This window comes from Pocillopora verrucosa, chromosome 5, assembly GCF_036669915.1.
Source record: "Pocillopora verrucosa isolate sample1 chromosome 5, ASM3666991v2, whole genome shotgun sequence".
Lineage (NCBI taxonomy): Eukaryota > Metazoa > Cnidaria > Anthozoa > Scleractinia > Pocilloporidae > Pocillopora > Pocillopora verrucosa.
The window spans coordinates 13,734,940-13,747,107 of NC_089316.1; the positions used below are offsets into that span (position 1 = coordinate 13,734,940).

At 34.3% G+C, this 12,168-nt stretch overlaps 1 protein-coding gene across 2 annotated transcripts in view; it reads right to left on the reverse strand.

Annotated features, from left to right (window-relative positions):
• LOC131784452 (protein scribble homolog) overlaps positions 1 to 12,168 on the reverse strand; it is a 38,035-nt gene that overhangs the window by 22,609 nt on the left and 3,258 nt on the right. For both annotated transcript variants that reach the window (XM_059101255.2, XM_059101254.2), the window contains exons 4-18: positions 9,471 to 9,560; positions 8,696 to 8,752; positions 8,306 to 8,369; positions 7,586 to 7,660; positions 7,128 to 7,272; positions 6,955 to 7,027; positions 6,751 to 6,796; positions 6,550 to 6,633; positions 6,243 to 6,358; positions 5,480 to 5,546; positions 4,870 to 4,969; positions 2,456 to 2,595; positions 1,345 to 1,479; positions 572 to 745; positions 231 to 452 (exon numbers count right to left, since the gene is read on the reverse strand). In XM_059101255.2, the coding sequence (XP_058957238.2) occupies positions 231 to 452; positions 572 to 745; positions 1,345 to 1,479; positions 2,456 to 2,595; positions 4,870 to 4,969; positions 5,480 to 5,546; positions 6,243 to 6,358; positions 6,550 to 6,633; positions 6,751 to 6,796; positions 6,955 to 7,027; positions 7,128 to 7,272; positions 7,586 to 7,660; positions 8,306 to 8,369; positions 8,696 to 8,752; positions 9,471 to 9,560 (1,588 nt within the window). The remainder of the gene's footprint in view (positions 1 to 230; positions 453 to 571; positions 746 to 1,344; positions 1,480 to 2,455; positions 2,596 to 4,869; positions 4,970 to 5,479; positions 5,547 to 6,242; positions 6,359 to 6,549; positions 6,634 to 6,750; positions 6,797 to 6,954; positions 7,028 to 7,127; positions 7,273 to 7,585; positions 7,661 to 8,305; positions 8,370 to 8,695; positions 8,753 to 9,470; positions 9,561 to 12,168) is intronic.

Genomic DNA, 12,168 nt, shown 5'->3' on the forward strand with positions numbered 1-12,168 from the left:
TTTAACTATTTAACTTCTAAAAGGGACCAAGACAAAATTATCCTTAAAAAAAATCAAGACATTGTCAAGCAGAGAAGAGATGTGAACAAAGAAACATCTGTAAGGGGATTATTAGTTGATCCAATGCCAAATTCTCTGAACTGAAATCAATAGAGCTGTAAGACTGGAATAACAATTACAACAACTGCAAGTAGAGCTTCTTTTCAAGGACAAGAAAAGTGGTGGCTTACAGAATCATTTTTGTGTTCTTCATCACCGTCACGGCTTCCAGCTTTAGCTAATATTTCCATGACTTTGTCCTGGTTGTTTGATTGGAGATCAATCCTCTTGTTTTTCAGATAGTGCGGCGTGTCACGTCTCCGTAATTTATCGTGCTTTTCTGTTTCAGGGTGGTCCTCTCCTTCAAAGCGAATTCTTTGCTCTCTTTCACCATCATCCTCTGAACCTGAACCCTACAAGATTAACATCTCACTTTTCCCATCTGTGCCAATGCAATGTTAACCAGACACACAGACTCACACTGCACATATGTGCCAACCAAAAAATTTGACAATTTGCTCTTGTATCTGACCTGTTCCTCAGGTTGTTTTTCAGTCTGTTCTTGTGTTTCCACAGCAAATCCCACTCCCTTCTTTTCATTCCTTGCTTCTGGAACTGTTACCTGTTTTTTGTCAGCTATCTCAGGTTTCATTTCAAAACTTGCTCTTCTTGGTCGAAATTCAGTATCAGATCCACTTTCCTCATCCTAAAATCAAAGTAACTTCAATAATTGTGCACAGCTGACAAAGACCTCCTAGACTCCAAGAAAGAAATTAGACCAGGAGATGTCCGAGACACAGGTTAACCCATTCACTCCCAAGATTTGATTGTTGACTATCCCCTCTGGCTGCTGCACATTTCCTTGTAAATCAGCCATGAGAATTTGGTGTTAGATTAAGGCAACAACTTCTACTGACTTTTTTTTTAATATTCTCATGATCTGTTTGCCAGATAATGTGGGGATATTTTGCATGTTGATCACTTCCAAGAGATAAAGGGTGAAACTAACATACCAGCAGGGTCTATATGTGACCAGCCTGTGAGGATAAAAACTCACAGAACAAGGATATGTATCGTTTCTGCTACATTTGTGTTCTGAAGCTCAAAATAGGATATCAAAACATAATCACCTGTTGCTCAAAGATATACTTTACATTCAAGAAATTTCAAAGAATTTAAGTATGCATGACCCTTAATTATTTTTCTTAAATGCCATGACTGATTTTGTAGCAGAAAAGGGTCAAATGTATCAAATATAGTTCTCTAGGTTCTTTCCAGGAAATAACAATGTAGTGTGATACATACTGTGAAGGACTTGCGTGACTTGAGTATCACACCATCCACAGGATCTGTGCCCTTGTGCACTTTGTGCATTGTTATCTTTGGGTGGCGAGATTTGAGATCCCTTGGGTGTGGTGTGTCATGTCTGATGAATGTACTCTGCAAAGAAAGAAACATTTATTACATCATTTGTAAGAAACATTGTTTGTTTCTTGGCAAATGTGAAAGGCTTATCATAATTTCTTGGTTAAAAAAAAAAACAAACAAACAAACAAACAATCCAGGAACCTGCATGGTACAAAGACAAATATGAGTCCCCCATGAGGAGTTTAAACTCAGACTATAAAAGATTTGTAGACCAATGCTCTATCACAGAGTCACTAAGTATTCTGGTGGCCTCTAAGTCAAATAACAATCATGGTGTGAGTCAAAAGCCTTTTCAATTGTCATCAAAACAGTAAATGTTTTAAGCCAGAAGGTCACATTTGACCATATAGTTTGATTGTTCATCCCTGATGGTAATTTCCACTCAGGTTGTCAAAACATCAGTTGCCACTGAGAGCAGTCCTGAGAAGTACTATTGTCAGTACCTGGGCCAGGTTGCTTTAAACACAGTAAACCTAATCCTGGTTTAGCCCTTCAACTCCCATGAGTGACCAAGACAGAATTTCTCCTTACAATATCAATGCAATATCAAGTACATATATGATGAGAATAAAGAAAAATATCAGTTTTGGGATAATTAGTTGATCCAATACTAAATTCTCTGAACTAACATTATAAGAATTATATGGTTGACAGTAAGGAGAATTACAAATTTGATCTGGGAGTTAAAGGGTTAGGTGTAAACTTTAAAATTAGTTTTTATAGCTCTGCAAAGGGATTTTCTTGTTAATTTTTCCCTGTTAGTTTTGAATCACATTGAGATAAAATCCAACAAAACCTTAGCTCTTAACACTCTCTTCTACAAGAGAAATTAAAACCAAGGTTATCATTTAATTCTAGATTGATGCTAACCTTTGAGCATTTGAGCAACCAGGCCCTGGACAATCATGATCAAAATGAAATAAGTCAAAGTTTAGGGAAGAAAAGGTAAGAGGTAAAGTCTGTAATTAAGTATTTCACTCCTACTCACCTCTTTATCACTGTCTCCAGAATCCTCTGCGAACTGAACTGCTGGTAGGCTTCCACTCCGTGGTCGTGCAATGTCCCCCATCTCATCATGTGCAAGATTCTCAAATGCCACTCCATGTGTTAAATCATTTGTGAGCGACTCTGAAGAAACCAAGAAAATTATAATGTGAAACGACCTTTGGAACAACAGGTCTTAGGCCAATGTGTCTGAGAGGTTATGCTGACCTTGACCATATAATTCCCATGAGTGACCAAGACAGAATTTCTGCTTACAATTTGAATACAGTATCAAGCAGATAGGTGATAAGAATATAGCAAAAAATGCATTGGGGGATTAATTGATCCGATGGCAATTCTCCCAGCTTATATCATAAGAATTGTATAGCAGACAGTAAAAGAATTATTCATGAGATTTTGACAGTAGAAGGTTGAGACTCCAGAATAACACTGCTTAACAAAAATCAATAAAATTGTTTAAAATGCTGCACCTGGAACATAAATTTGAGGTAGCTTCATTAAAAAACAGTATGACACTACTTTGACCATTTCATTTTATGTAAATCCAGATAAAAAGAATGTTTTCCTACAGATATAAATATGAAATTCTACATTGTAACTCAGCAGGAAGAGGGGAATTAAGACACAAATAAATCTAAAAGACATGACATGATTGAAACTGCTTACAGCCAATAGGAAATAAGCATTTCCATAACTATCGGAGACAAAACCTGATCAATGGAGAAAACTGTTGTGTGTCTACATGTACCATTAGATTGAATACCGCATTGAAAGAAGAGTACTAAAGATTTTAAGAAATAAATTCTTTTACAATAATTCTACCCAAAATCAGAAACAAATTTTTAGCTCTGTCTTTTAGGGAAAAATAACTGCCTTCCACATTTGCAGTTTAAAAGAAAAGAAATCTACATTTTATTCGCAAACACACACAAAGGACAAATAGCATCATTCAATTAAAGCGTAAACTCAAAATTTAGAAGTCGTAGATAGATTGAAAAGGGACATATTAGAATTGCAGCTTGGCACAAAAATACAAATTACGTCTGAAAGCACTGAATATATGAAATAAAAATACTACAAAATATAAATCACCTTGATTGACACCGTATGTCCCATTTTGGCACCCCATGATAAAATAGTGCCAGTTATAAAACTTTAAAGCAAAAACAATCCATTGCTTCGAACTAGTTTGCATACATGTAGATGCAAATACATATTTAAGGTTTCTAAAGTCATGGCATATAGTGGTTGTTATTGAATAGTTGGTGAAAAACCCAACACTGGTTACTGTACAATGTACATTGGTGCCATCATTATTATTCAAATTTTCATAATTAAAGTGTACATATTATGTTTTTACACCTGCTTCTGATTACACAGTGTTGAGCATATTCAAAACAGCAAGCTCTTTGTAAATTCCCAATATTTTGAATCTGTACTGAACGTCTGTAATAATAAAATGACCTAAACGAATACAGATAGGACTTTCTGACGTGAATGACCCAGTTACATAACAATTTTGTACCACAATATCATTTCATTCATCAAACATACAGTTAAAACAAGTGGAAACTTTAACTGTCTTTTAAGTGCCAGAAGAAGGATTTAAATGCAAATAACTGCACAATAATAATTTAGTGCCAGATCCATCAAAGCTTGAATAATAAACACAATTCTTTCTTCCTAAAATTTCATCTCAACAAATTAACACTAAAAGGAAATGCAATTCAGCAGACAGATGAGAATTCACAATTTCAGTTGTTATTGGTTGGTTACAGCTGAAAAATGGTGTTGAAACAAAGAAGGGAAAACATCTAAAACAGTGACAAAAATTAATCTTCTCTCTAAAACATGAAAATTCAAAGAGCTTTGTAAAAGAAAATGTTTTTTCTTAATCTTCTTTATGCAATTCAAAGTTCTGTGAGTCAGAATTCATGTATTTGAGGCACTAGAAAAGGAATGTAAATTCTCGAAACTCCTTAAGAAATGCATAATGGTCAGCAGAGCAAAATAACATACAGATTACTGCTTAATTTGAAAGAATAATTATTGGTCACAAGCTGAAGAGGGCATTTAGCCGTCATGGTGAATACACTTGTACATGAGGTATAATCATTTTTCTCTCAATGTAGACACTATAGATTTGGATCACAGTGTTTCAAGTGCATTCTGTGAGTCTTCTCCAGACACTGAAGAAGACTGAGAAAGACTCAAAACATTGTGACCACATTCAAAGTGATCACAATATGAGACAAACAATTCTACTTCACAATTATAATTCATGGACAAATTTTCATCCATTCAAGCAAGCCTAATTCAAGACAGTGCAAAAAATTATGTCCACAAAATTGACAAATTGCAAAAAAATGCATGGAAATACATTCAACATATATTTACCTAAACTTCCAAGGCCTTGTTGTGGTAAAAGGAAACACGTGAGCACTCTACTGTTAGTCTGTTCATCGTCGTCTGTTTGAAGTTTTAGCACTGGTTGAGACTGGTAAAAACAGAGAGGATATACCATTCAATTACCTTCCAACCAATAACTGTACAAAACAAGTCACCAAATTGCAGTTGAAACAAATAAGAGAAAGTAAGGTTGACTGATGAGCTTCTCAAGGTCTTCAAGCAGAATTTTTCTTGGAAGCTCTCAAGAGTTCCACATCTCAACTATGCAGGTAAATCCTGAGCTGCCAACAAAAGCTGGTAGCCAGCCAAAACCATAAGCTAATCTGCTATCTTAAAATGGCAACTCAGTTACCTGATGTTACCAAAAGGAGCTGATGAAAAATCACAAAATATCGAAATTCCATTAAGCAAATTTTGTAATTTTCCATCCAACAACAGCTGTTTATATATGTTGTTCAAAAGTGAAAGAAATAACCAGAATGTGTCTACATATACTATACCATCAATCAGGCAAGAATGAAAGTTCTAACAGTTATCCTTCTTCCTGATTCCTTTTGAAAATAAAAATTTATTAAACAAAGTAATGATATTCTAATACCTGGTTCTCTGATAACCATAACGCCTTCAATGGCAAAGATCCAATTGTTAGTGGAAGACATTCCAACCTTTTTTACACAAAACAGACAATTGGTTAAAGAGAAATATAAACACTAACTTGATAAACCATAGGAAAAAGGTATCACAGTTTGCATGTGTGAAAAGTATTTTAATCGAAGTTGTAAACTAAACATCACTTAATCTTTTTGTGTTTTACAAAAGCCTGAAAAGACATCCTTTTCAACTGGATAGTCATAAGTGATTAATTATGAAGACATACTAACTTGAGTATATTCAGTACATAACACAAAGGTTTTTACAAGTACCCTTACTCTCGTTGTTCAACAACAAGGAGCAATTTTTTATTCCATTTTTAACCTAGTCTATTACTGATAGGAATTTATTTTCTTTCAACACCTCAACAAATTTACAATTTCTGATTCCATTCAAGATTGCTTTATGCATAGCAGAGACTCAAAAATCATGCCAAAGCTCTACATTCAACCTTTTTTTTTACCCAGATATGATTCCTTAATTAGTAACTTCTCCTCACAATTTCAGTACCTTATCCACCAAATGAGTAATTAGAATCAACAAACTTCTGAGAGGAAATTGTTATCTAGATTCCTAGTAAAAATTACCTGGGAAACCTATTTTAGCCAGAAGGGAGAATAACAACATAGATCTTTGGCTGGACTTGTTGCAGTTAAGTGTATCAATCATTTGGACAAAAACTAAAAATGCATTTATACCATGTTCCTCACCTATTTCCTGATACATCTAAAACATGAAGATTTCTACAGTTGCCGATTTCTGATGGTAAACGTGTCAGCCAATTTTCTCTTAGAGAAAAAACACTCAATCTTGTGCAGCTTCCAATCTGCAAGATGTTCAACATAATTAAAGTAATGCAATTCATTGGTTATTAATATCACCAGTTGTCAATTGAAAAAAATTTATGATATAAGTAGTTTTTAAAATTGACATAAAGAAATCCTCTATATTCTTTGGAAAAATTCAAACCTTTTTTTTTTGGTTTTAGGGAAGAAATAACATTTAAAAGAACCTAACCTCAACTGGCAAAGCTGTAAGTCTATTCCTATCTACATTAAGATGTGTTAGCTTGTGGAGTTTTCCTATTGTCGAAGGGATTTCCTGTTCAAATAGAATAAGAAAGAAACCAGAAGTGTCAGTAGAACTCACAATTACCCGTCAACAATTTGGTGGATATAATTTTTTTTCTCAATACCTGTCAGAAATGAAATAACATACCTCAAGGAGATTTTCAGTTAAAATTAATTCTTGTAAGCTGGAAAGTCTGCAATGTAGACAGAGAATATTGCATTTTGTCAACTTATTTTTGTCAACAGTAACATCTTTCTGACGGGCCACAAACAGCCTTTTCACCCTATATACTCATTCCAACAATGCATACCAACCTGCACCTCTCCTCCCATATTAAAAAAACTTACTCACCCTCCCACAGCAGGTGTTAGAGCAAGAAGCCGGTTCTGATCAACTTTAATCAACTGCAGCTTCTTAAGTTTTCCTAAAAAAGTTAATCAAGAAAGGATGACCAATGTTTTTGAAGTTTTAGAACACATACAGCTGAGTGATCACTAAAGAATCTGCAGGAACCCTTTACATACCTATGGTATCAGGAAGTTCTTCTAACAAATTTTGAGATAAATGGAAATCAGTTAGAGCAACACAACCAGAAATTTCATCTGGTAAATATTCAATCTTGTTCTCTGATGCATCAAAGATTTGAAGTTTCTTGAGGCTTCCCAATTCCTGATAAAAAGAAGAAGATCAGCAGCTTATTGATTCAGTAACCCATTTACTTCTTTATCTGTCACTTCTCTCTGGATGTGACATGACTTTAGGGTTTGATTGCCATCTAGGATTGGTAGGCCCCTTATTTCAATTTTTAGAGCAGATAAAATAGTAGAAGGGGAAAAATTCTCTAAGTTTGCTCAAGAAGAGAGATAAAGGGATAAAGTATTGGATAAACAGGAAAACAAAGAGAGATAAAAAAAGTGAATAAAAATGCTGAATAACTTTGCTGGCTGGTAAATGGAGACAGTGTCGATGTATATAAACTTACTGGTGGTAATGTCTTCAACAGATTTCCATCCAACCACAACTCTATGAGGTTTGGCAGTGACCCTACTATGTCAGGCTATACAAAACCAAAATGAATCAAATTTACTAAGAAAAATGCGATAAACAAAGCCACGTAATCTGGTTTTCACCAAATTTACCAGCCTTCTCCTCCAAGCAAATTAAATGCCCCCCTTGTAACCTGTCTAAGTGGGCTGTTGTTGCACATTTCCCGAAGTAAACTGCTGTTTTTTGTAATGAAATGGTGTAACTGTTGGCTAGTTCCTTTCTCAAAGTTTGTCATACATGCAGTTTTAATTAATTGATAACAGGACTTTGTGTTGTTCAAGTCTGTCTGTAATTACAATGAACAAATTGCTTGCATTATTACAGGCTGTGAGGCATGAAATTAATTTTTTTTTCTGATAACCACTTGGCTCCTAAATTCTTCAAAGTGGTAGCCAATTCAAAAAAAGTTGGTCACCATTTTCAAAGACAAACAAAACCTCATTTTTACGCAGTCAGCGTACAGTCAGTCAGCGACACTAGGATGGATGATATACAACGTTCAAGCTCACCTAAATCCAAGATGGTGTCTAGTTATTGATCGAGATGCACATGCTGCGTTTTGGAAACAATTTCATACCCAGGGCTGGAATGGCTTCAGTCTTATTACCATGATTTAACTTGACCACACTTAAAAAAATTTGCTCTGACTACTTACAAGTTCTTCAAGTTCGTTGCACCCAAAGTCTAATCTTTCAAGCTTTGTTAGGAACTCCATGGAACTGTTATAAATTATAAACAACAAAAATATGCAAAAGAACTTCTGACAAACCCAATGAAGAATAAAAAACTAAAATGAAGGAAGATCTATGTCATCATCTGAGCAATTTTCCACCTACTCCTCCCCTAACCCAACAAGTTTGGGTTAATGTTGTGTTGGGGAAGGAGGGGGTGGGTACACAATTGCTCAGATACTGTTATTGATCCACAAAACAAAGACATGCAATGCGAATGTCCTATACTGGTAAAAAGTAGATCTAGAAAAATTAAACTTATTGCTAAAAATTTATTATTAAAAGATACCTAAATCATCAACTTGTGAACTTACACTGGGAGGTATTTGATCAAGTTTTCTCGTGCTTCCAGTACTTTGAGTTCTGTTAAACTGGGAGTGAAAATTAAAGCAGTGAAAAATAATTAAAAGCAGTGAGGTTGAAGAGTTGTCTAATGGGCACAAGTTTACTTTTTTACTGATCTATTATCTTCATCCTCTTCTTTTTTAATAAAAGGAGTTCCTTTCTCTTTTTGAAAAAAAAATTTGACTTCTCAAATTCAAATCCTTCCCAATGAGATTTCTACATCTTCTCTTTAACCTGTAAAGGATTAGCCAATGATCACTTAAGAAACTTAAATAGTGTTTTTCTTAGCCTTTTAGTTCACTAGGAGATATTCCCAGGATTTAAAGGCTGATTCTAATAACAAGCACCATACAATTGATAAATCAAATTTAGCACAAAAAAGAGATAGTCATGAAGGCTGATTATCTGTGGGAAGCTGCCAATAAACACAGATTTGTCTGCATTGAACTCCACATTTAAATTTGGCCTAGAGAAGAAAAACCTGACACAAAACTAGTCTGTACCAACATTAAAGAGTCCAATTGCAGAGGACAACAACTAATTATGAAGTTTTCTAAGAAATATGTACTACAAAATGTTAATAGTATATTCCACTTAATGATGAAAGATCATTTATTGACAAAATTCTTGAATGAACTCTGCCATAAGCTCCACTGTAACCAACCATGAACATCCCCTTCAGTGATTGTAAATATTCAGTAAATTCACATGTACATAATATGAGAACAGGCATTCACCCCTCACCTTCCAATGTCTGGGGGCAAACGAATCAGAGACACATCATTTAGACAAAGTGTAGTGAGATTTTTGAGCTGTGCAAAGCCATCCGGAAGCCTATAAATATAATTTAGTACTTTAATATCTGGTTAATTCCATCTAATTATAGTTACCTACAGTAATAGAAGGATTAAAGTGACAAATCTTACTTTAGTCCAAAGCCTCGGTAATAACCTACCCATAAATGTTTTCTATAGGGAATTGAGGGACCAACCCCTACAAAGATGCAAACAGACTTCCTTGTGCTTATTTCCTAATCGCTGGATACTTGATAGCCCATACCTCATATTCCTTATGCATTAACTTTACCTCTCCATTGTTTAATCAAACCTTGAAAATTGTTCTTTTGTTGTATCAAGGATTTACTTTAACTTAACCATAATTTATGTGTAACACAAAAGAAACTCCATCACAAGAAAGTTACTTATAATAAATCAGTCTGTCACCTTCTGTTGCAAACTTTGCTACAGCAAAATGACACAAAACAAAGATCTGTTTTCTTTTCCAAAGAAAAAAATCAATTTTACAAAAGAGTAACCAGCATCTGGACATTAATAACAAATGAATACCTTTTTTAAGCAATGTTGTGCAGAACATTCTGTTCAGAAATTTCAGTTCCTTTTGTTTTCATCAGAAATGAGAGCCAATTAGATAACCATTTTATTGGAAAAGCAACCCATAAAACAGGAAGTTCACCCTAATGGACTAACAAACAACCCATCCACAAGAAAAAATTACAGTACTTCTCAACAAAAAAGACCCAATGCTAAATTCAGCCAAAAAAACTATCATTAACAGTCTTTGTATTTGTGCTTTGTGTGTGCAATAAAAACTTAGGGTTTGGTTAAAAAAATCTATACAACTTTACTGAAATAAACCTCCAACAATGAGTGATGAAGAAATTATAATCGATAGGTAATGATAAAATTATCACTATTGTCAGCATCACAATGACCTAATAAAAATCAATGCAAAGCAGGGCTAACTTCTAAAATCATACAAATCAATTACACATGTACAGTACATTATATGTTGGCCACACCAACTGCCATTAAAAACCAAAGCCTAAAGTACCATTCATTCACAGGGTATTTCTTATAATTCTGAAGTAGGATAATAGTCAAAGCTATTCCAGCCGTTTAACCAGCTTACAGTGAAAACTACAGCTGGACAAGAACAACCTGCAGTCTGGCTAACTTAAGTAGGGTTTAGCCCATGTCTCATCGAGCTGCTGTGGACCAATAGTAACAGTTACTGTAACTGTAATAGCAACTGTAAATTAATTGAAAATTGAAATTAATTGAAAAATTAATTTGTAGTCACTATTGGTTCACAACTGCTCATAGTCCATTTGCTATAACCTTACAAAGGTCATGTTACAGATTACAATTTTGTCCACTTCATCACAAAGTAACACAAAGTCTACAAAACACACAAGAAACATTTATGATACATTTAGCTGCCACCAAACTGAAACCCATGCTTGTAAGTTAGTAACTAAAATTCCTGATTTCCAGATAATTTATAACAGTTACAATTCTTGTGAAAATTCCCTCCTTTTAAAATAACATTTATTTAGTTTTCAATCTCTGCAGTTCTTAAAAAAAGACACTTCATTTTATCAAGGTGTCTTCAGCCTGCAAGCAAGAGTTTTGCTGAGGTTCTTGTAGCACTTTGGAGTCTTCTGGGATTTAAAAATATACAGATGTAACAATAAGGAACCTACTTATTTAACACAGTGAAGAGAAATGTAGAATGAAGAAATACTAAAACCTTCCATGGTATGCTTGAGTGTCCCAACCATATTACTACCAAAGTTGTTCAATAATTTCCTAGAAAACCAGTTTCTTTTTTTGGTGATAAACAACTCCAGAACTCCAGATTTATTTTTTTTAACAACCATTAATTGGATAACTCAAGAAAAAAAAACATTCAAAACTGTACCTTATGTTAGACAAAGTCAAGAAAACAGTTTTCAATTGTCATCTGTGCTTTGACAGATCAGAGGCTACCACCAATTGCTGCATGCCTGCTGTCAGTTCATTGTCATTACAATACAAAGTAGAAGCCTATGGCTTATTCACTATCAAACTTCCAATCATAATAAAAATATGGAAATAGTCTTAGTTTGCTTTAAACAACTTTGGCTTTAAGTTCTAGACTATTTTATTGTTGCAGCCTCAAATGAACATGTGTCAGGCAAGTTTCACTGTTCTATCAACAAACATCATATTCTGTTTACAGTAACAAACCTCTTCAGACATCATAGATTAACTATTCAATAACTACAAAAATTAAGCAATTAAGCACTCCAGGTTGGACCATAAATAAGTGGTAATCTAAAACTTATACAGACAACAAACTTGACCTAATAACAAGAAACTCTCCTGCTTGGTTTTAAGACCTACACAGACTATTAATTTTGCTTTGAAATTGAAGGGCAAATATACAGTAAAGTTTTTTGACAGAGTTCAAAATAATACATGCAAGTTATCATAAAGAATTTAAAAACTTAATACAAAAACAACCCCACAGTCATTCCTGACACACAGAACCATTTGCTCAATACATAACCAAAATGGTAATTCTTTTAGTACTTCAAAGTTTAAGGGTACACAAATTTTAACACTGCTTGATCCCCAACCTGAGAAGCTTTGATTGTTAA